The sequence below is a fragment of the Triplophysa dalaica genome, chromosome 8 (assembly GCF_015846415.1).
Source record: "Triplophysa dalaica isolate WHDGS20190420 chromosome 8, ASM1584641v1, whole genome shotgun sequence".
In the NCBI taxonomy this organism is placed as follows: Eukaryota; Metazoa; Chordata; class Actinopteri; order Cypriniformes; family Nemacheilidae; genus Triplophysa; species Triplophysa dalaica.
In genome coordinates, this window is record NC_079549.1 from 3,262,886 (window position 1) to 3,288,524 (window position 25,639).

The window sequence follows — 25,639 nt, forward strand, 5'->3', positions numbered from 1 at the left end:
AATTACATGCCCTTAAACTAATCCTGTAAAATTTCTGATTCTAATTTATTGCTCGTTAAATCTCCAAATTTGGCTCTGGGAACAATTTTGAGATTATTAAAGCTTTTTATTTCCATTTCGAAATATATCTCATCTTTTCAAATCTGCAGTGTGAACGTCGATGTGATTTAATGAATTTTGATTGGCTAATGAAGAAACAGTACGGTAAACTGTGGGTATGTCTCGGTGCTGGAGGGCTGACCTGAGGCAAATTAAAAACTCCAATATGGGACTTTAAAGCCACGTGCCCAGGGAACCAGCATCCCATCTGACAGCCAATGTCTGCATCTCTCCCTAAGGGTTTGCATTCAGTAATAAGATAATAGGTAATAAGATATGCTAAAGCAGTGGTTCTCCACAGGGGGCAGGGGCCCACAAGGGGGCCCCCGCTGACAAGGGGACCTCAAGATGAGTAAAATTAGACAAATGAGCATTGAAATACATTTAAACAAACTAAAAAACAATATATTTCTTATTATTTGGCCATTTCTGTAATGAATAAAAGTTTTTCTAGTTAATAACAAGCTCTAAAATATTTTTTTTAATAAAAATTCATTTGAATACTGTTGATTACAATGGGGGGCCTTGGAGTCAAAAAGGTTGAGAACCCAGAGCTAAAGGATTGCCACTCCAGAGCAGAGTATTCATTTTCAAATCTCGATTAAAGATTATGGGGGCATTTGAATTAAAATGTATGACCCGCAAGGACAAACACATTTGAATAAAAACAGCCATATTCCAAAAAGCATTCTACACCAGACTTTTTTTCAATAAAACCAGGTTTAACCAGACAAACCGGATCCGAATTTCAGCATTCAAAGTTAAACAGAAGAGCATACACGTATACTTTGTATAAATAGACTATATCCTACTTTTACATCAGGTGGCAATACATACCATGTTACAACAATCGTATTTAAACCACTTGTCAAGAGTTTGGACACAATGCCTACTACCAATATTAATGAAAGTACTTCCAAAAGATCTGAATGGAAATACATGGTAGGCTACAGTAGCCTATTCTGTATATCAAATTATTATATGATATTATTATTTTTGCAACATATACAATTCTTCCTAAAAATGGAATTGTATGGCCACACCCTGATCAGAATGTAATTGTCAAAAATGTTGCTGTAAACAATGACACGTAGTCACAGAAGTAGGCTACCTACGTGTAAAACAGGGCAGGTCTGATCGGGTCTAGAGCAGGAGTCTGACTGGATCTGCCTCAAAGCTACCGGAGGACGTTGAGCGTGTCTCATAAGTGTGTCTCATAAGTGTGTCTCACGTGAATGAGTGGATTATCGACACAAGTGGAAAACTGGAAGACTTGACAAGACTGCGTGCGCGATTGCAAACTTTTCGACGTGGATCTCATGAGGAAGTTTCACACTGCGCGAGCGTTCCACGCCATGCGGTCTGTTTGCGCTTCTTGGATCAAACGTGCATAAAGTAAAGTTTGGATATACAGTAATATAAGTCTGAGCCCCAAATCGCTCAAGTGTGCCAGGAGAACAGCTCGCCTCAGATGATCGGACTTCCGAAATGTTGCCACGGCGTCATGTTTGAGGAGAAGGAGTTTACAGGAAGACTTGCGCCCCTTTGTGGCTACGCGCACATATTTCGGGTGTACTGACAACTTCTACAAGACAAGTTTCACTCTTAGTTTGTCCATGCGACAGTAAATAGAAACAAAATGAACACAGTTTGTATTGACAGGTAATACCAAACCCCGTTCCCGTTATCGCGATATTTACACCGTGTAACCATGAGACATGCTTGACGCATGTTGTCAAGAACGATTACGTGTCAGCCTATTAATTTCCTCATTGGCTTACTGTTTTAAAACAGTAATGTATCACTTGGTTTTAAATGACAGAATGTGTCTGTAAACGACAAAAAGGTTGACAATCGTATTTTGGTGTTGTGCAAATACTCTTTGAATGTGACACTTTGCAAGTTTTACGTAGTAAAATGAAGTTTCGGAAGTATTTCAGGGGCAGTAAAAGGGTTTTGGCATTTGTGTTTGTCGCCTCTGTTATCTGGTTACTTTTTGATATCGCGGCACTGAGGATGTCCTTCAACGATGAAAATCAGGATCTCAAAGAGAGAGAGTTGTCTAAGAATCAGGGAAGAAGGAGAGACAATATAGAGGATAAGGGCTTTAAACATCCACTGCAAGCCGTAAACATAGACAAAAGGCCGTTTATTAAAAAGGGCAGTAGGTTTGATAGAAATGTCATCGATGTGTACAGAAAGGGGGCGAAGGCAAGACCAGAAACCAAGACTCTTCCACTGAACCATTTGAATCCAGTGTTGAATGTTGGGAAAGCTTATAAGGAGGACATCAATCAAAGCAATGTGCATATAACCATGAAATCAGTCGTGAAAGAAACAACTGTCATCATCCTAAAAAAAGCAACGAAACGAATACTATGTTCAATGTCAAAGCAAAAAACGTGGCCAAGATGAAAGAAACACATTTAGATGATGAAGCATATCATAGGAATGACACAGTAGTAGTGCCGCATAGGGATGTTGGTTTACGTAAGAACCTAGTCAATAATTTGCTAAAACTTGGGAGTGATAAATCAGACATCATTATTGACAGTACGAAAGCGCATTCTTCCAACAAAACTAAAACGCATTTCATTCAAAAACAAATTGAACTTAACCTTCACGGGATATCAAAGGAAGCAGCACTGCTATTTAACTCCACCGATGTAAGGATGAGAAGATCAGGACAGCTTCATAAGATCATGGCCCTTGATGTGACTGACCGGCCCAGAGACCCGGAAGCTATCGGACAGTTTGGACATCCTGCAAAGGTCCCCAGAGATAAAGAACTCGAGAGCCGAAGTCGCTGGAACGAAGGATATTTTAACGTGTTCCTGAGTGATCAGATACCAGTAGACAGGGCCATTCCGGACACCAGACCCCCTTTGTGAGTGTTAACTTTCACCCAAGAGTCCTGCAGATTATGACAGATTTTTGCAATGGCAAGAAAAAGATGCCAATTTATGCAATTTATTTTTGTTTTGTAGATGCTCAGAGAGCCTCGTTCATGATGACCTTCCCTCTACCAGTGTGATCTTCTGCTTTGTGGATGAGGTTTGGTCCACTTTGCTGCGTTCTGTACACAGTGTGCTCAACAGGTCTCCTCCGCACCTGCTGAAGGAGGTCATTTTGGTGGATGACTGCAGCACCAAAGGTAGGAAATGAATCTGTTGTAATAATAAATGAATGTGTAAATTCCGTTTACGTATCACAGGTCTGCATAATGGTAGTTTTGTTCTTTGTAGTGACACATCATGAATACAGTGTCACTCAAAAGTGTTGAGTTACAAATGCTATTATTATTTTTCTTTTTAATTGCAGTTACCCATGATTCATTTATAATAGCACTACTTCTGAGATAAACTAAATAGGCTTGGGTTGTCATCTTACAGTTTTTCTCGATTGCAAACACATTCGTTTCTCACAAGTAACAATCTGTCTTATTACATGTTACAACATTATTACACCATAACATATCCTATTGGAAATCAGAAATCATTTTGCAGATTTATGCACAAGAATGTAATGAAGTGTGTCATGTATTTCATCATTTAGTTGTTGTGTAAGCTGTGTAAGAAAAACATATGAATTAACCATAATATAAAAAAAATGTAGTTGTAAACATTGACACGTAGTCACAGATGTACATATGTGTCTGGTTGGGACTTCAGCGGGAAAGTATCTGATATCCTTAAAGCCACTGAAAGTTTGAACGTTTATGACTAGGATAATACAACCTCGTTTGAATGTGCAATGTGTGTCTGTTTACAGTAAGCCAACACGTTGCTCAATGACAGCACAACAATAAAGTCTTTATGTGGGTCAATTTGACCCGATGGTACTTATAATGTAGGTATAAATGCCCTGTATTTAATCTGGCTTTGTCCAAGTACTTTCTTAACAACAGGGGGTTGTAAATAACACAATTTTAGTAAAAGTCAATGACTGGAGACTTTGATATTTGATTGAAAATCTGTTATGTACATTTGAAAAACATCCACGGGGAAATTTTACAGCGTACTGGTTAGTGTTAATCCTTCATATCTTTGTTATTTTCTGTATGTGTTGAAGACTACCTGAAGGATCAGCTGGACGTGTACATGTCTCGGTTTCCTAAAGTACGAATCGTCCGTCTTAAAGAAAGACAAGGCCTCATCCGAGCCAGGATTGCTGGGGCCGATGTCGCTACAGGTCAGTAGCATTCAGTTCTGTTCAGTCTGCTTCATTATAAAAAAAGCAAAGCTTCTTTCTAAAGAAGAACTAGCTAGGAACAATGAAATGAGTCTTGCTGTAGATTATTGCCTTACCAGTGCTAAATCATTGGTTTGATCCCAAGGAACACACATGACAAAATGTATAGTTTAAAGGACACTTTGGATAAAAGTCTCCTAAAGTTCCTAAAGCAGCTCCTGGCGACATGTTGACGTTACCCAACGAGTTGGTTAACTCTAACACATTTTGTGACTTACACCCCTAACTAAAAAATCGATGATGAAATTTACTTTCATGTCGCCAAAGTACTTTATGTCCAGTATCGCCATGTGAACACATCAAAACTTTCCACAATTTAACAGGAAACTATCTTTTGACAGTGAGAGAAAAATGCCAAAAGCACAAATTGCTCAACCCTGTGTAACTATGTAAAAGGTCCGTGTCACAAACACATGTTAGTTTGTGCCTTCACACCCCAGTTATTGGGCTCAAATATAGTAGTTTACTACATATTATTCTGTTTTTATCTAAATATGTTATTCTGCTGACAAGTTAACAATTTTTGCCTTTTATTATTCTGAGGTATACATAACTCTTATCATCTCTGTAACAATGTTCTTTGTGCCAGGTGAAGTCTTGACATTTCTGGACTCTCATGTTGAGTGTAACATAGGATGGCTGGAGCCGCTTTTAGAAAGAGTTTACATGGACCACAGAAAAGTTGTCTGTCCCGTTATTGAGGTCGTCAACGATAAGGACATGAGGTAATGAAGCACTGTGGCTGTTCCATGATACTGTTTGATTACCATATTATCATTATGGTAATTACAAAATAAGATCTTGTACAGTGAATGATTTCTGAGCTGCACTGAACTGACAACATTTATAAATAATAATAATAATTTTCCTGTTTTTGTCCATGCAGTTATATGCTGGTTGATAATTTCCAAAGAGGGATTTTCAAATGGCCATTGGTGTTTGGCTGGAGCGCTCTGCCAGAAGAATATATCAGAAAGAATCAGATGAAAGATTCAGACCCCATCAGGTAACATCAGACTTTTGCAGCATATTGAGTAGATAATTATTTCAAGTAGGCTGCTTAGATATAGGATACGGTTTCTCAAACAATTTAGTATTCAATTATATTTTAGTATTACCATAATTAGCTGTGTCTAGCAAGTACTACTAACAATAAAGATAATATATTTACAGTGCCAGCCAATAGTGATGTCTGTTAGACAACTGACAATGTGAAAGAAACTGTATATTATTGGTGTATAAACTAAAGCTCAGCTTTAAGAAGATTTTCAGTAGGATTGGCAAAAATACACTCAACACATGTGGAAAGTTTATCAAGACAGGATAAACAAATAGATCATAAGAATTACATAAATATATATATCGTTTTATAACTATAATTTAAAATACCTTTAAAGTTTGCATTGCAGCTGTTCATAACGCTTGGTCACCAGATGGCGCTGTCACCAAATATATGCTGTTCCTGCGCCAGTTTGGTGATAGAGCCAAGAAATATCTATAACAATGGTACCTTTAGTTTTCTAATGGTGGTATCCTATAGGTTTGCACAACATTTTCTATGAAGCATCTTGAGCCAAACACAACAAAACGTATGGAATTCATGTTGATCAGGTGTAACAATGTCTAATAGGCCTACCATCAATCACATACAGGTTCATTTTCAACAGCAACGAATTGCAAAGATAGATCCTAACATATGCTTTTGATAATGATTAGATGTGAGTCTTCCCAGATGATGCATATTGCATTTTACAACATTGTTCAAAAAATGGCAGACCAAGGAACTTCATCAACATCATAATTTTAGTCCAAAATATCCACTGGTTATACTTTACAACCTTTGACATGGTAAATAAAAACGGTTTGGTCAATCAACATGAATTCCATGCTTTTTTGTTGTGTGTGTCTCTCCAGATGCTTCCAAAATGTTAAACCAGATGACCCCGAGTAAGAAAAGTAAATGATGCCATTATTTGGATATTTCAGAGGAATATGATTGGCTATGATTGGCTTACTAATAACTATCTTTATATACACTGGGATAGGAAAAGGTTGGGACCTTCAAAACAATAATGGAAACCAATACAACAGTCCCGAGTAATGTTATGTCTCGGCATGTGTGGCAGAAGCTCAAGTGTGTTCTGAGTGCACCTTTATTGTTATGTTTTTTTATATTTTCACAGGTGTCCTGTTATGGCAGGTGGTCTTTTCTCTATAGATAAGAAATATTTTTATGAACTAGGGACATATGACCCAGGCCTGGATGTGTGGGGAGGTGAAAACATGGAAATCTCTTTCAAGGTAAGCCAACGATACACATACATTACCAAGGTCACTTGCTTTTTTATCTAAAACTAAGAATAGTAAATTTGTGCCTTAGATCTGGATGTGTGGTGGTGAGATTGAGATTATCCCCTGCTCTCGAGTGGGCCACATTTTCCGTGGCGATAACCCTTACAAATTCCCTAAAGACCGTGTGAAGACGGTTGAAAGGAACTTGGCCAGGGTAGCAGAGGTGTGGTTGGATGAATATAAAGAGATCTTCTACAGTCATGGCTACCATCACCTGCTGGACAAGAGCATAATTGATATAGGGAATTTGACGGAGCAGATTAAACTAAGAGAAAATCTCAAATGCAAGAGCTTTAAATGGTACCTGGACAATGTCTACCCAGATCTTAATGCCCCTTTGGTCAATGCAGATGGGCTGGTAGGTGGAAAAACATACTACTGCAAAGGTCTTCACTAAATTGTTTAAATTACATCATTGCAGTTGGAATGCTCTACATTACTAATTTACATCTCTTTACTGTCTTCTTTAGATATTTAACGTTGGGACCAGAAAATGTTTGATCTTTCAAAATGGCATTCTGTCTTTTGATAAATGTGATCTATCAAACAAGGTAAATTCAAATGATCAGATAATTGTCTTGTCTGTAGTGTTCTCTAGTGTCATGAATGCTCCGTATCATTATATGCTTGTATTCTCCCTCTCAGAGTCAGCACTTTAGTTACACCTGGTTAAGGCTCCTTCGACACAACACTTCCTGTGTGGCTCCCCGCGATATGCACGTGACCATGGAACCATGTGACAACGCCAAGCCACACCTACGCTGGGGGCACAAGTCTAGTGCAGGTTTGGTAAGTAATGGGCAAAATCTGATCTCCTAGGATAGTGGATAATAATAGAGCATGTGAAGCTATGCCACGCCATGTTGAATGTTGCGCCATCTTGGGAGGATGGCTGCTAATGCGTTTAATCCAGTGTTTTGTTTTTCTTGTATGATTAGGAAATACAACTATGGTAGGCCGATATTGCTGTGTTAAAAACTGTAATAAAATAACGCAGATGCGTTCTTTCAAACAAAACAAGTAAGAGTATTAAACAATAATAGCAAAACAATAATAGCATTAGAGTATGATCCTTCTAAGATGGTGCCGCCACTGCAACATGGAACATAGGGTGTCACGTCAGCTTCACATTCTCTATTGTGTTTATTCATTTTGTCTCACATTTGAACCGACTAGTACAATATTACCAATATTGAATATTGTTCTCTACTGCTATTTGACAAGAGATATACACAACGGGCCTCATTTACAAAACAAACCGCAAAGACAAAAGCGGTTGAAATCAAATCTCACGTCAGTTTTTAGCTCATGTATGCAAGTTTGTGTTTTACCCATTTGATATCCTATCTGAGGAATAACTGAGAAATTGAAAGACGGCTTTAGGTTAATTAGTTATGATTATCTTGACCTCTCACCCCCTGGTGATCAAGCACATGAAGCTGATGCTGAAATCTCAGTTATGCTCTCTTTGAGCATTGGGTTACAGTTGAACCCTCCACCATCTACACTGCACTCATGGCTAGAAGAGTGGTACCTGGGATATTAGCGGAATGCTAAATCTCGTTCTGCCTGTGGTGCACAAGGTGCTGATGAAGATGTGGAGCGCTCCATTTTTGGCACATTCCCATCAAACTGACTTCTTTGTCCTCCCTCACTTGACCGAGACTCCCTTCCGGGGCATGTAAGCTGTTCTAGGCACTGCAGGATCGCACAATGTCTAATGCCACAATGCCTCATGTTTTGTGTGGAGAGAGGCAATTTGGCACATATGGCCTTCCATACTCTCTGATCTCGTCTTTGTCCCTGCCCTCTCGTGTCCTCATTATTGCTTCTTATTGATTTCATGCCCTGCACCTGTTCCCCTCTTGATTTGATCCCTTTATAATGCCCCTGTGTTTTCTGTCCTGTGCTGTTACATTTTGATTTGTGTGGTATCGTTCCTGTGTCCTGTGTCCTGTGTCCCGTGTCCCGTGTCCCGTGTCCCGTGTCCCGTGTCCCGTGTCCCGTGTCCTGTGTCCCGTGTCCCGTGTCCTGTTCAGTTCAGTTCAGGCTAGTTTAGTTATTTGTAATTTAAAATCAAGTGTTGTCTTAAGTCTTGTCTAGTGTAGTTAGTGTATGTTCCTGTCTACCCGTCATGTTTTAAACCATTGCTCTCTATATTTTAACCCTCTCGTGGGTTTTTATGTCATGGTTATGTGTAGGTCTGTCATGTCTTTTATTTTGAAGTGTTAGTTGTAGTCATTGTTCGTGGTCTTTGTAGTCTTTTGAGTAGCCCTACCCTTATTGATTCATTGACATCAGGTGTGCCTTTTTAATCTTATATATATATATATATATATATATATCACAGTGTTTCATGTGTCTAGGTGCCAAAACATGAAACTAAGAGCAGGATCCAAGTGCAGCTAAAGTATTTAATAAAGGGAACGTGAACAATAACCAATGACATGAACCAATAACCAGAAAACAATGACTAGACAACACATTACCTAAATTCAATAATCAACCCTAGACACATGAAACACGTGGTATATATACACACAGGGATTAAAGACAAACAAGGCCCACCTGATGACAATGAAACAATAAGGGCAGGGCTACTCAAAAGACTACATAGACCACAGACAATGACTACAACTAACACTTCAAAATAAAAGACGTGACAGACCCACACATAACCAGTACACTCTCAAGTTTGACAAATTTATGATTGGTTCTATTTTTTCCCATCTACGCTTACTGGCTAAAAGTCGCATTTATCCGAGTAGTCTTTGGAAGTTGCTATCCTTGCATGTATTATGACTAGATTGGACTACTGAATCTCGCTCTATTATGGTATTACAAAGACTCAAATTACCCTGCTACAAATGGTTCAAAATGCTGCAGCTCGATTTCTGAAAGGATGCATGAGCATCCAACAGTGACACACTCGATGTCCACTCTGCTGGATGTTATGATGCAGCCCTTTGTTATTTCATAGGGACACCAGTTTGTCTTGACACAACGAAGAGTGAACAACAGAAAGAGAACATCTCAGTTATGAATGTAACTAGTGTTCTTGTCATGCTACAACGGGGTTCAGTTCTCTGTTGTGACCGGGACACACTAACCATTAGGCAGTTGTGGCACCGGACCCCCAGTTGCTGAAGTGATAGCTACCCACTGCTCCGGGTCTATGTGTGTTCACGACATGCAATGTATGTGTTCACTATTCACTGTGGATGGGTTAAATGCCTATGACACATCCTAAGTATGGGTTACCATTCATTTACAGACTTCATTTTCACTTCTCAGATTCCTCAGCAATAAAACTTGATGAATGTCACATTCATATGTGCAGGCTGATAATGGCATGCAAATTCCAGCTGGCAATTTTCCTTTCATTTGAAATTCCTTTTGAATGTTCTGAACCTCAACCCTCAACACAATGTGTCATTCCCTCCATCAGTGAACATTTGTTGTAACCAAGACATGTTTCTTTCATTCATGAGCATGATGAGATACATTTGTCATATAAAACTTACTACATTATTCGCAAAATTTATGAACACTTTAGGGCTTTCTGGCTATAGATTCCAAACAATGATTAACCGATGACTTCTGTATCAATCTGTCTAGACGGAACATCTGATGATGGAGAGACGTTCCCAACCCATGTGTCTGGAGGCTGATAATAATAGTGATGGCATACTCCTGAAAGGCTGTGATCCCATCAACACTCTACAAAAATGGCAGTTCACACACTACTACACTCAGTGATGTACTTAAAATATCACTTCTTCAGCACCAACAGCACTCACTGTCACAGACATCAGGGTTTTTTGGGGTTATTTAATGTTCTTTTCTTGTTTGTAAAGTTAAGGATGTTTGTATAATTGTGGTACGGTCAAAAATATTTGGGTTTTTGGACAGAAGGGCTTCAGTGGCCTGTATCTCGAAGCGAGGAGAACAAACGCTGAGTTGAAGAGTAAGTTTTGAGTTGACAAAACCAGACAAACCAGCTGTAGCACAACGCTGGGTATAAACATTCTCTGTCAACTCCGGTTTGATCCAGAGTTTGTGAGGCTCTTGCACCTGAAGGTGTGACGGAACATGGAAAGCACCATCAGTTTGATTGACTTTTCGCGAGGATCAGCCCAATTCACTTTTCTGTTTAAGATGAAGAGATCATTATGAAAAAATGTCATGAACTGAAACACTTTTACAGGGCAGGAATAAACACTGCTCCTGTGAATGTTTGAGAAGGCAGCTACTGACATATCAATGCAGAATCAACTGAATTTAAATTATTTATATAGGTTTACAAATCTAAAGATAACATGAATGCTTCATTACTTTAAAAAGCTTTGTATGTTAAAGCTAATATAGTGCTGTGTTGATTAATAAATCAATATTAATTATCAACTCATATAAAAATTATTTGAATGTGTTTTGAATTATAATTATTAAATGTAAATTTACAATACAAATAAGCACTAACCAGCAAAAGATTTCTCTCTAACCTCTTTTGCTTGAAGTTTTCTTTTTAAGGGGTAGATAGGCAGGAAGTGGCTTCATATACATCACTTTTCTCAGAGTTGATAAGTCAAATTTTGGTTTGCGATCTCTTACCCAGAATAAGACCAGCTCCGGAGCAGGTTAGCCGTTTAGCCAAAGTTATCATGGCGAGGAAACCCGCTCAAAATTAATCCACTTGAGTATGCGCAAACTTACCTGGGTAAAAAACCAAACGGGTTTTGTGATACAGGCCACAGGTCTCTCTTGGCTACTTTGTTATTAGCATCTTGGTGTAAGGGTAAGATGTCTTTGGGTGTGTATAAATAAAAAATACACAACATTTTTATTGAAGTGCATTTAAATATGGTTCGAACATGGTTATGTTTGTTTTTATACATCAGTGTTGGTGAGTTAATTCAATTAACTTATTTTTGTAATAAATAAGTAAACAAAAAAACATGACAGTTCTGTATTTATTGACTCTCGTGTAACCATATGACATTTTCAATGTGGAACACAAAGGCACATTAACTTTACAGCAGAGGTGGACTGTACTCATGTATTTGGGGTAAAAGTTACTTTACTACATTGTACATTTAACAATGGAAGCCTGGCAGGAAGAGGATCCACGTGCAGTGAGAAGTTTAATAATTATCCATATAGTAAACAGTAAAACAAGGACCCAAGACAAAGACCAAGCTGAACCCCCATGTAACATAAAACAAAGATTGATGCTAGACAAAGGAAACACTGAGGTTTAAATAGACAAACTAATCAAAGTAACAAGCCACAGGTGCACGCAATCAGGGTGGGGCAGTATAAAACAATACAAAGTGGCGGACAAGGCCCCAAAAAATACATAGGCCTATAAGCCTTCTTCGTAAAGCAGAATTTAAGTTATCGCTAAGGACAATATTAATAGAATGTGACAGCAGGATATATGAGATCAGGAGGAGAAAGGAAGACATTTATACATCAGAAGTAATTGTTAAAAAGGGCCTAGTAATAGTAGACAGGAAGAAATCTTGATAACAAGGTTGAGAATAGGACATACATGTTTAAATAACTGCTTAAGTTTAATAGGAAAACACCAGACTGGATTGTGCATACACCGTGGAAAAGTGGAAAATGTAAGCATGTACTCTTGACTAGTCCCAGATAGCTCAATCCATCTGGCTTACGTCTATTTGATGTCTGCATTTACATCTGCAAGACATCTGCAATACATAGTTTGCTCATCTGCAATACGTCTCGGAAACATCTGAACGTCTGTAATACGTCTGTTAAAGATCTGCTAAACATCTTAGAAAGAGCAGCTTTACATCCATTCTAAATCATAAACATCTTACAGACATCTTCAAGAGGTCTATATGACGTCTGACAGCAGACATCTCTGAGACGTATTGCAGATGAGCAAACTATGCATTTTAGATGCCTTGCCGATGTAAATGCAGACGTCTAATAGACGTAAGCCAGCTGTATGTGTGCTATCAGGGGTTGTAGGAAGAGCGAGGCTTCGTGAAACATTGAAACCGTTTAAGCAAATGTGCCATTTTCTGTAGAAGCTTCTAAACATTCCGACACTCGTCTCTACGGTGACACTTGGTGGTCATGTTCAAGAATGGCTTTGAAACAGGAGTGATAAGTATGATACACAAACTGATGAATTGTAATGTACACTTTGTGTGTATTGTCCTACCAAATGGTAAAGTGGTGTTCTCGGTTGGTGTTTTGTAGCCTCTGGATCGAATCCCAGGAAGAAATACAAATTAATATTATTGTAATAAACATTTAAAAGGTGTATTTTATTACATTCTCAAGTTATTTTATTGTTGAATTTAAGTATGGAAGTGCATACAAAATGTTTTTGGTGTGTGGAAGTAGAGTGGAAGTACAATGACAATAAAGTATTCAGTAAAAAATTCAAATCAATTCCTTTTATTGTTCTAAATGAAGTCATTTTTAATAAATATGTGTTGTTTTGGGCATGCAAAATGGAGATTAATTATAGAAATCAAGCCTCATGTCTCACATTTTTTATAAATAAATATATTTTTTTTAATCAGAAAATGGATCACGTTCTCCTTTTGACAGTAAGATTCAGTCTTTGGAGGAATATTGCAAGGTTTTAAACAATTATTTTTTAAGCAAATGAGATTGACAGCGCTGCAAAGATACAGCCAATACTGCTTAGTTTGGTGGGGAGTCAGACATATGGTCTTATGAGAAATGTGCTTAGCCCCGACAAACCAGGTGATAAACCAGTTGGTGGTAAAGTTAACTAATCGCTACAACCCTAAACAGAGTGAAAATGTCCAGCATTTTTCAGGTTAAATTCTCGGAAAAGACAGACAAATGAAACTTTGGCGGAATATGTTGCGGTGCTTCGTGAACTTGCGCAACATTAGAGACAAGTTGAAAGAAATGATCTGGAACAGGCTGGTTTGTGGAGTTGAGGCTGATGGAACACAGCGTCGTTTGTTGGCAGAAGCGGAGCTGACTTTTGAAAAAGCGCAGAATCTTGCGCAAGCCGCAGAGACTGCTAATAAGGACGTGCTGGATTTGTAGTGTCAAACTAGGGGGTCCACGGAAGTGTACGCTAGACAGTCCGTGCTCAAGTTGGAAGCACTGAACAAAAGAGCCACTCCCTCCCAGCTACAGATGCGGTGGTGATGAAAAACTACATGAGTGTTGTTTTATGCAAGAGCAGTGCCATAGGTGTGGTTAGAAGGAGCATATTAGAAAAATGTTCAAAGTAGGCTTGCTCGGTGCCAAGCCTATGCCAAAGGGAGGCAAATACAAGCCACAGACGTCCAGCACAAAGAAATTTAGCTCACCACAATGGCCGCCACTACTGGTGACAGGCAAGATGATTTCACTACGCACTGTGTGGTAGATGCTCGAATTCCAAGAATGTCTCCAATCATCATGCTGTTAAAAGTAGTGTGGTAGTGTGGGCAATTTCCCAGACCTGAAAGAGTATTATCTTAACATGAAAGTTATACGGGTGAGCCAGTAAAAAACTGGGGGTCGCACATGTGATGGTTTGTTGGGTAATCAGGTTAACAAACTTCCTGGGGAGGTAGTGTCTACCGACGGACCAAACCTACATGGAGGGGGATGGATAAAAGAGCTGGACATTTGCTGGAGTGCAGTGAATGGGAGTGGGAGCTGTTCTGTCACATTGAATAGAGGATGGCAGCGAGAGACCCATCACTTTCATGTCCAGAACTCTCACTTCAGCAGAACACAACTACTCCCAGCTCAACAAAGAGGGGTTCACTGTCATGTCAAAGAGTAGCTCACTTTGTGTCTGTAGTAAAGTAGGCGGGGCGAGACCGTGGTTCGAGTCCGGTGAGTAATTGTGAATTAGCACCAGCTGTGCGCACACCGGGCACGAATCACGTAGGAGATTGGGAGCATATAAAAGGAACGAGCGACCGGACCGTCGAAGAGAGAGGACCGGGCCCGAAGTGTTTTTATATGTATTTATGTTCTAGTGTTTTGTATTTATGTTTTGTTCGCCGGCGGTCGGCCGTGACGGGCCGCCGGCTGTTATTATTTATATTAAAGTTTAAATGTTTGCCGGTTCCCGACTCCTTCCTTCCCTTTTATGGAGATTGTTACAGTGTCATTCAGCGTTTCCACAAGTATCTGTTTGGTAGGCAGTTCACCATTTCCACAGATCTCAAGCCGCTGTTATCCCTCTTCAATGAAAGGAAAGCTGTTCGACACTTGGTGCCACCAAGAATTCAGAAATGGACAGTGATAATGCAGGCTTATGAATATATTATATTTATAAGCCTGGGAAGGAGCATGCCAATGCTGACGCCGTGAGTAGGTGCACTGTTACTGATTGTGTCCCTGAAAAACGTTTGAAGGTACAAGTGTTATTGATGGAGGACATCGCCTTGGTATCAGCCGGGAAGTTCGCACATGGATTGGCAAAGACCCCATTCTAGCTCGAGTACAACTGGTGGTGCTGTCGGGAGGGGCACTTAAAATCTTATGCAAAATGGCTGTATCATGTGGGGTACTCGGGTGGTCATACCACCACCGGGCAACAAAGATGTTTTGCAACAGTTACATCAATGTCATCCTGGCAATTCCCTTATGAAGGCACTGGTGAAGAGTTATTTCTGGTGGCCGCAGCTGGATGAAGACATTGAGGGTTTGGTGAAAACCTGTTCAACATGTCAAATGCAAGGAAAGCTCCATCCACTGCACCACTACATCCATGGGAGTGGCCAGAGAAACCCTGGGAAAGGATACACATAGATTATGCTGCTCCATTCCTTGATCACATGTTTTTGATTTACATTTAGGCATTTGGCAGACGCTTTCGTCCAAAGCGACTTACATTGCTTTATCCAATACATTTTAAATAGGTATTTGCAATCCCCTGGGATTGAACCCACAACCTTGCGTTGTTAACAATGCTCTTACCACTGAGCTACAGGAAAGCTACAATTGATTCTCATTGACGCTCACTCAAAGTGGATGGATGTGTATCCTGTTCCCACTCGTTCGTCTGGAAGTACTATCGAGTGCTTAGGAAAGAATTTCAGCAATAATTGGCCGCCTAAGATGTTAGTTTCTGACTAAGCTGCCTATTTTGTAAACAAGGAGTTCAAATACTTTTCGAGCCAAAAATGGTATAAGACACGCCACTTCTGCTCCTTTTCATGCCTCCTCAAACTGCTTGGCTGTACAGGTGTTCAAAAAGATGATGAAAAAGGCGGGTGAGGGGAGTCTGGCATCCAAAGTGGCATGTGCACTGTTCAGCAACAGAATCACACCGCAGTCCACCACAGGAATCAGTCCAGCCAAAATGCTGTTCGGGATAAACTGGGTTCCAAACTGGATCTGTTGCGTCCAGACTTGTAACAAAAGGTACGCAATCAATAAAGCAAAAAAAGTATAGTAAAGAATGCTGTGTTGACAAGAACCTTCATTTACGGACCCATTCAAAAGCTGTTCATTGTAAAAGCGACAGACCCCCTCTCATACCTGGTCAAGCTCGGAGATGGCAAAATAGTGCTTAGACATTCGGACAAAATTCTCTCTCTGGAAGCTACAAATTCGGAATCAAAAGAGAAAGCGTCTGGGAATGTTTGTCTTGGACAATTCAATGTGTAGTGCACTGACTCTATGACTATTGGTAGAGAGACTGTGGCAGTGCCAGTTGTGTGGGTCCTCAGGTGGACCAACCAGGGACTATTGAAAGGGAAACCTTGAGTTAAATTCCAGAGGCCCGCAGGTATCAAAGGGCTTTTCAAAAGCCCAAACACTTGGAATACTTTGTGTTGTAAAAAAACTAAAATTGTCAAGTCAACAGGTTATGTTTAGTTGTGTTGCCGGGATTGCTATCTTAAAAGTGGGGAGAATGTAGTAATTTGTGAAATGTTATAACCCAATGCACTTATTCCTCTAGTTTGGATTTATTATTAATCCAGCGAAATGTTTATTTGGTGGTAATGTTGCTATGTTCACATTTTGTAACCCTGGGTCTAGCAGTGTAGCCAGTTCCAAGGCTCTGAATGACTCATTCCCACCACATTTTGCTGATATTAACGTTGGTTATTCGGGCATTGCAGCATGTCAAAGGTGCTATTTCATCTAGTTTCAATCTACTCAATCAGTTTTAGAGTTGGTCTGCCCATCAATCCCTGCATCTCTACAAGTTTGTCTTTTGCTTTGCAGCTGGATCTAAACAACCCTACCATTCTGACTTTCTGAATTATTTCATTGATGAGTGGGGTTTGATCTAGGGGATTTTTCACAATCAAATTTAGATATTGTGCAAAACATGGGATATGGACCATGCTGGATGCATTGTCAGTCACCATAAACTGAATTTTGGAGGTTATTTCCCACTCAGACATGAGCAAGGTTGATCCATGAGTTGCTGGGCTGTGTGGGTTAGGTAAAACACCCAATACTACAATTGCCATCTTTGCTTCTGGTGTAATGTAGTGGGAAGTTACACCAAGGTATCCATCCATATCGTTAGAGGTTCACAAAGTAAGCCGATTGCCCTGTTTGATTTGACTTCCTGGATCGATGCAGACTTTATCCATGTGAGATTTCCAAGTCTCATGAGAGTAATTCAAGATCACAGAGCAGTTGCAGTTCCGTGATGTAATACGCTGTCTATGCAAAATTCTTGCGCACACTGCAAGAAGTCGAATGCCTGCTTACATTGGGGGCCTTCAATGGGGCTACGGCACTGTTGTGTTGTGTAAATCAATGAGAGAGATTCATTTTGAGTGATTGTAAAACTGATCAATCATATCATCTTTCCGAAGGGGCGCACTTTGTCTTTTGCAAACTTTCTGCCATCTTGGGGGTTGTTCACTAGCAGTCTCGTAAAGCAGAAGAAGCATCCAAAGTTGCCATGAAACTAAAACTGCAGAAAACGTCATTCAAAACAGCATTTGGATGAACTTTGTTAAGTCTCGGAAAAAAAGAGAAAAGATGATAAAAGTTGTTCAAAACAACAGGAGGAAGACTTTGTTATCATGTAATTTGATCATCTAATTGTAAGTTATTTATGTTTGATTATACAGTCGTGCCTCAATTAATTCAAGTTACGACTGTGTTTATGTTGCTAACCTTTATTTGAGATTAGTGATTTTGACTGTAGTCAGTCTTAAACGGGTTATATGACATAGCTGAAACAAATAGTATTTTTTTATGTAACGGAAAAGTAACGCCTTTCACCATATTTGGAACATCGGGTTCCAAAGCAATTGTTTTGACTGGTACGCCCACCTTACTTGTTTATACATTTGGGCAGTCTTAGTCAAATCATACCACAAGCTGACAAAGATTTGTGGGGGTGCGGTTTCAAGAGGCGTTTCAGGCAGGTCTGGGTGAGCATTCACTTTTAGATAGAATGCATCTTTTGTTCCGACACTTTAATTTTTGCAATTTTATGTTTCTAATACATGCATGGGCAACTAATTACACACCAAAGACACATAAAAACATGCCATATGACCCCTTAAATTTAACATATTGTGCATATTTGCTGTTATTCTGCATAGAGGTGACATTTTATCAGATAAATGGTAAATTTACTACGGTCAGTACCATATGTTTAGTTCACTGTAGCACTTTTATATTAAGATAAATTATATTCATAGTTTATTTGCTGGTGAGTCTCTGTTTCTGTATGCTAGTGCTCTCATGAGCTGTTGCTTTTAAAACTGGTATTGTGTACATTAGTCTATGTTGGTTTTATGATCCGAATGGGAGGCAGTGACTGTCTTGTGTGTGCAACCCAGTCTTGTGGACTTAAATTGCAGATGCTCTTAGGTTGTCCCATTTGTATTTTTAGCGCTCAGAATTGAGCGAGCGTCTCGTTTGTGCTCTCAATGTGGTTTTCGCCGAACCCCACTTTAATGGCTCGTAGAAAATGCTCTTAAGTGCCAATTTCCATCGTAATCGGGAAACGCAGCCTAGAGCAGTGGGTCCCCAATAGGTTTGGTCTATGGGAATTGTGGTACGAAACACTCTCCATCTGTTGCCAAGTATGCCAAATGCATTCTTGACAACACATCTACTTCTTGATAGCCTTTAATTCAGGGCTTGTCAACTCGGCTGCTTGAGGGCCGTTATGCTGCAGAGTTTAGTTCGAACCCTGTTTGAATACACTTGACCAAGCTAACCAAAGTATTCAGGACTACTTGAAAATGATGACCGATGGATTTGGGTTGGAACTAAACTATGCTGGTCCCTGCCGCTCGACCTGATTTTGCCAAGTGGTTGATGTCCTCAAGACAACATATTTTTTTGACCTAAGGACGATATTTTTATAAAAAAAATCTAAACCCACACCAAACCCCAACCCTATCCATAACTTGCCCTTAAAATCAGAGGGAAATGATAAGTGAAAAACAATGGTCTAGAAGCACCTAATCCTGGTTGGAAGATTAAACTTAAAATAAACTGAAACTTATTTCTTAAATCTGATTGGTTGAGCCCTGCGATGGGTTGGCACTCCATCCAGGGTGTATCCTGCCTTGATGCCCGATGACTCCTGAGATAGGCTCAGGCTCCCCGTGACCCGAGGTAGTTCGGATAAAGCGGTAGAAAATGGATGGATGGATGATTGGTTGATTAAAATGTTTACCCAGGGTCAACAGGATGTTGTCCTAAGGGTATCAACCACTTGGCAAAAGCAGGAGAGCCGATCACTGGCCTTGCTGTAATTGTAGACACGCGGACCATTGTCAAGATGTCTAAAGGGATATAGTTACATGGACTCTTGCATCAACTCGTGTCAATCACGTGTTCTGCGCAAGTAGAAAAATTTCAAGAATCATTGACACCTCAATAATGTGGCGGAACAGGGGAGGGAAGGCGGGTCAGGTCTATGGAGTGGCAGAGGGTTTGGAGACAAGCAGCAGAGCCACAGGGTTTAGCAGCAGGGCACCGTTTAGCAAGACTTTTATCTCTGAATCAGAACATCGTAGAGATATTAGTTTAACTCGTGGCTTGGAGCATGACAAGTGTGCAGCTGCCGAGCCACTGCCTAGAAACCAAACAAAATACCTTAGCAACCATTTAGCAAGTCCTAAAACTCTGCATTGGAACATCGTAGAGATGGGGGTTGGATTGTTTCATATCTTGCTTGAAGTATCATCAATGGCACATGCCAAGCCACTCAATAGCAACCAATCTGAGAACCTCTTCAACTGTTTAGTCAAGACCTTTATCTTTGCATTGAAACCATAGAGACATGGGGGTGCTATCTTGAGCACCTTAATAGTAACACCTTAAGCAACAGCCCAGTGCCGAGTTTTGCAATGGCAAGCACCACTCACTTTTTTTTCCAAAAATGTACCTGTCTAGTTATTATAATAATGTTTTTTTTTATGTTCACCTTTAAGAATTAAACAATTTTAGAGCATAGTGGTCATGTCAAAAAGTATAACATACATTTTTCCGCACTTACATTTATTTGTCTTATATGAGTTATGCAATATGTTAAACTCAAACCCTGCAACTTTCTACGTGTTATATTGTATGCTTTCAAAACTAGACCATATTCAAATGCTATTACACTATTATAAGTATTGGATTAACCTCATATTAACATATTCATATTCATTTTCAAATGTACGTCACACATCCTGTATGTGCTGTGACTGCAGGAACACAAATCACAACTGTTTTCTCTGAAAATCTCTGTATCTATCTTTTCTTTTATTTCTACCTAGCACAAACAAAACATGAATGTCCTTCACAAAAATTGTTTTAAATGTAAAAATGTTTATACATGTATTTACATTCAGTTTTATGTGAAACTGTCCGTTATATAGATCACTCTAGTACGTGAAAATAGTTTGTAAGGTAGCACCTGTATCAGACCACATCCTGTTATGAAGATCTTTTCTATACCTCTGTGGTTTGAAGTTTTGACACACAGAGACTGATCACACAGTTACAGTATTTGACAACATCAGTTTAAAGGAATAGTTCACAAAAAAAATTCAATTCTTTGTGCCATTCCAGATGTATCAGACGTTCTTCTTTTCAGCTGAACACAAAGAATTTCTTAAAAATGTGCTGTCTTTGTGTGTTCATTTAATGGAAGTTGATGTTGATTATCTAAAACGTTGATAATCCAAAGAGCACATACACCCTCATTACAACTAAGCTTTAATCATATTTAACATAATCATACAACAACTAATTATATTTAATTGATCAATTTGCCGCCATATCTAATTTAAGTAGTGACGTCTTTGATTTTCAAACATACGTTTAGCATTTCACAACAACTTTCTTACAACTCACTCTCATCATTTCATTTCAGAAGGTATTTATTTACCTACTGGAGTTGTTTGAATCACTTCAGTGATGACTGTTTGGCTCAACATTGTAAGTTCATTCAAATTTTATGAATGCATGGTTTTACATATTTTATATAAAATATATTTTGAATAAAAACGATCGTGATCAGCTGAGGAAAGGTGCTTAATAGCTCTGACAAAATAGAAACTATGTCTGTAACTTCCACATCACATAACGACGGCTGCTTTTACATCTGTTCTTTTACATATAGTCAAAGATTTAAAGGCTTGAGCGAATCTCAAGTAAAAGTAATAGTTCACCAAAAATAAAAAATTCAGTTATCATCATACCCGTATGACTTAAATTTAAAATATTTTTTTTGAACTATCCCTTTAAAGAAAAACATTTACAGATGTGTTACTTCTTAAAAAGAATTAAAAAGATGTATTTCACATAGTGCCTCTGTTTTACATATGAAAATTTGATGCACAGTTTAACTGTCTACTTTCCACTTCGTTAGACTGCTTGTGTTTCAAAAAAGTTTGTCCATGGTTTTGTAGTTACCCATGATGCGCAGAAATCAAAAGCTTTTGTTGGTTGCAAATCAATACTGTTGTCAAACCTGCATAGCTCTATCCCTCCACAAAATGTCCAAACACTGACATATAGGGGAACAAACATTCAATAACCAGGATGACTGAACTTTAAACCACTGGCTAAGGGCAACAAAAGCAATGAGGATGTATATAATATTCTCTCAGTGCAGTTTGTGCTATAAATATTAATGTGAGCTATTGATGACCGTGCAGACTTCCTGAGAAGTGATGGTTAATGCATTTGGTTCCACAGTAGAATTTAAATAAAATATAGAGCTCTTCACCCTGCAGTTTGTAATGCTTATGTGCTACTCCACTCATTTTACTCAAGCTAAGAGGCTCCACAATTATCATGACATCCGGACATCAGGTCATTTTAAATTCAGTCAGACCAGCAGCCACTGGTTGTATAGATTTTAACTGTTCCCCTCTTCCTCCACGGAGTGATTTAGTCCAGGTATGAACTTCAGCAGGTGCTTACGGATGCTGCCTCTTCTGGCTCTCCGTGGCATTGTCCCAAACACAGATGATGAGTTTTCCCAGCCTGGAGAGAGTGAACTGTTACTGCTTGTCAGGCTAATGCTGCGTGTGCGGCTCAGTGGGCGCAAAGGACCCCGATCTAACTGGAAGAAGCCATCATTTGACACTGTGGGGCTGAAAGGACTTGAGTCATCAAATACTGATGGCAGAAAAGCTCCATCCTCACTATAATCTGTCACTATGCTACGGCAGCTGCTGTCGCTGGAGAAGCGCTGGTCAGAGAGGCCCGTGGGAGACAAAAGAGACATCAGAGAGTCCACAGATGGGTGCTGAGCATTCTCATTCAGATTGCCTGAAATGTGGAGAGCTTTTTAAACATACGGTACTGCATCTGAATCAGTCAACATAAGATCATACTCGTGACAGTAAAGTACATGAATGTTGGCCAAAATGCTTTGTTTTCTTAAAACCAATAAAGAAATTAAAAGGTTGCACTAAAATCACACAAAACCCTATTGTAATGAACCTTTTTAGTTTAGTTAGTTTTCTGTAATGCACACATATAAGCAAATGCAGATTGTGAATATAAAACGTATTTCATCACTATTTTAAACCTACTGCTGTCATAGAGTGTAGAGAGTTTTCTCACCTCGTGTGAGTAGTTTTTCCTGACGTGTGATATATTGCAGTTCCACCCATTTCTCACGAAGAGTTCGCTGTGCACAGTGAAAATACCAAAGCGAGATGTATCTGTGAGTCATTCTGGTACATTTCTCAGTATGTTAATCAGCACATCATTAAACTGGCTGAGTAAAGCATACTGGACATATTTTCCATCAAAGCATGTTCGGCTATACACAGTAACACAATGAGGGCATAGACAGAAATTGTAGGCACATTTACATGAACAAATACAGACCTTAAGGTAATGCATCTTTTTCTCTAATTCAATTCTCTTCACAACGCTCCCACTGACGGTCTCCAACCTTCACACGGCAGATCGAAAAGATAGAGGTTAAATTCTCAAAATTCAACATTTTAAAAACTCAAGTTATGATGCAAGTCTGTGGGATTTCCACACCTCTCCTAAACAAAACTCACAATTTGAGACATGCCCATTGGTGTAGGTAAGCACCATGCAGTGGGGCAGTTTAATACTTTTTGTGATCCTTCTCAGGATTATTACTTCTTCCAAGAATTGAGGGAAGTGCAATTTAGGCTAGACAATATTCATGAGAAATATCCTGTGTCTGATGTTTTAACTTACTTCAGCTCATTGGTGGATTCTCTTATCAACTCAATAATGTGCTGATGGGTGGCACCTTCAATACTGATTCCGTTTACTGACAAAATGATATCATCTACAGTGAAAGAGAGATAACACTGTAACAATATGCAACTCTTAATTCACTACAATCATTGTCTACACAATTCTGACAATGCACACATAGTTAAATCGCCGGTTTTAAAACAGTTTAAATGAACACTCACGGTGTAAATAATACACACTCTCGACGTGTGGATCATATACACTGTGAGAGTTCATTTGAACTGTTTTAACAGTGCCGATTTTGCTGTGCACGTGCGCACATATACACACACACACAAACATTTTTAAGTCAGGTATTTAGCTTCCTGTGGTGTGTCATTTAATCTGTTCTTGACAAGATTGTGCTAATTCACTAGTGAAAAGCATGAAACGTTCTGGGGGGCAAACCAAACAGACCAAAATTGATGCATCAGCTGCTGGTAAATGCAGTTGTGGTGTGGGTGGGTGGGAGAGTGCCGTGTAAACAAGGTTAGATGGGAGGGGTGAGTTAACGCTGAATAAAGGATGTGGAAAACCTGCTCACCAGCGGTCAGACCTGCAGCTTCTGCTGCACTGCCTTCCTGCACGCTGCACACAAATGTGCACATCTCCACCATACTACTGTTCTTGCCCTTTAGACCGTAAGTCTGCAGAAAGAAACACGTCCAAGAGGATTATTAATAATGACATCATCAGAAACACTTTTAATACGGTTACAATCTGCTGGATTGTCTGTGGGAGTGCACGTACACTTAAGACACATCTAAAGCGAAAGTTCACCCGAACATGAACATTTTGTCATCATTTACTATCCCTCATTTTAAACCTGTATGAGTTTTTGTTCTGCAGAACAGAAAAGAAGATATTTAGAATAAAGTTCTACCTTGTCCAAGGCAAGTGAATGGGTGACCTTTAACAACATTCTACAAAATATCTTCTTTTGTGTTCTGCGTGAGAAAGAAAGTCAAACAGGTAGTTTTTAATTTCAATTAAACTATCACTTTAAAATAACAAAAAAAGAAAATAGCATACTATACGAAAGCAATCGGTATTAAACATTAGTTGAATCATGTTTGATTCTATACATCCATTAAACATTGAAGTGAAGAAGACATCTTAATCCCACTTTTTTCTATCAAATAACATTTAACAATTACATTTATAGTAAGTGTGCCCATGTCAAGTGTGTCGCTTAGTTATAATTCAATTCGACTTTTGCATGCATTTGATTCCATTAAAACATTGGTTACCCGACATACCTGAACTTCAAATCCAAAGGCTTCATTGTCTTGTTTCTCCAATACAATCACTGTTCTGTGCAAAACAGAAGTGTACAACAAAAATGGAAATTACTCATTACGTGAATCAAGTTTTGCAGCTGATGTGATAACACACCGATTCAGTCTTACCTCTGAGGATCAGTGTAATCCACTAAAGATGTTGAATGTGTTCTACTCAGCTGCAAGGAAACATTTCATATATCTTAAACCTCACACCAGTAATAAAATGTATTTGTGTTAAACATCACATGTTCTAAAGATAATTTTGGTTAAGATGTATCGTCTGAACAACTTGCAAAAATACTTAAAAGGCAAATGAATGAACCAATAAATACATATTTTATTGAGAATGATCGTTACTTGTTCAGAATTGGAAAAATTTGACAGTTTAATAATAATTAGCTGTAAGTCTTAACGTTGCAATGGAACATGTCATTCTGTCCTGACACAGAGTCAAGTAGAGTTTCTTCATCATCCCACCTGACTGCATGTCCTTGATAATGTCCGTCCTTTGGTCTCATCATTGTTTGAATTTTTGACAGAATTGCTGAGTGAGCGTCGTCGCCACAAAAGGCTTTTCTTCTTCTGAGAGCCTTCTAGCATGTAGCTCTCCATGCTGAGCTGCTGTTTGAGTGGTGCTTTAAAGTTCTTATTGGATGTCATGATGCTTCATTGAGTGAACCACAACTACTGCAGGCTCCAGTCTGACCCATCTGTAGTATACACAGCGGATATAAACACGTCACGTGAGCGCCAGGAACCGGAGACAGCAACTATGACTGCGTGGGAGTGTGTTGACCTACATGGGCTCTTTCTTACTTTCATCTGTTCCGTTTTCAGTGTGCGAGGATAGAAATGGTGTCTGTTGGTGACTATTTCCTCTATTTGTCTTTCAGCTTGCAGACGTCTGTAATCACTACACTTGCATGAGGAGCCAAAATTCTTACGAGTTCAAACATCTCTCACCTGTT

General features: G+C 39.2%; 2 protein-coding genes across 2 annotated transcripts; one reads left to right on the forward strand and one right to left on the reverse strand.

Moving 5' to 3' along the window:
• The first annotated feature begins 1,204 nt into the window (after nucleotides 1-1,204).
• LOC130427627 (polypeptide N-acetylgalactosaminyltransferase 5) lies at nucleotides 1,205-11,621 on the forward strand. The gene is given in 11 exon segments (XM_056755178.1): nucleotides 1,205-2,507; nucleotides 2,510-2,986; nucleotides 3,087-3,253; nucleotides 4,171-4,290; nucleotides 4,940-5,075; nucleotides 5,237-5,356; nucleotides 6,534-6,651; nucleotides 6,731-7,060; nucleotides 7,173-7,253; nucleotides 7,348-7,491; nucleotides 10,321-11,621. Coding segments are annotated over 11 exon segments (2,325 nt in total). The 5' UTR covers nucleotides 1,205-2,016; the 3' UTR covers nucleotides 10,462-11,621.
• An 8,772-nt stretch (nucleotides 11,622-20,393) lies between these two features.
• Nucleotides 20,394-25,431, reverse strand: cytip (cytohesin 1 interacting protein). The gene is made up of 8 exons (XM_056755075.1): nucleotides 25,149-25,431; nucleotides 24,798-24,847; nucleotides 24,648-24,702; nucleotides 23,933-24,035; nucleotides 23,347-23,440; nucleotides 22,999-23,065; nucleotides 22,729-22,795; nucleotides 20,394-22,431 (listed from the first exon to the last, which is right to left on the reverse strand). Exons 1-8 carry the CDS (start codon nucleotides 25,329-25,331, stop codon nucleotides 22,016-22,018), a joined length of 1,035 nt encoding a protein of 344 aa, XP_056611053.1. The 5' UTR covers nucleotides 25,332-25,431; the 3' UTR covers nucleotides 20,394-22,015.
• Nucleotides 25,432-25,639: the final 208 nt, after the last annotated feature.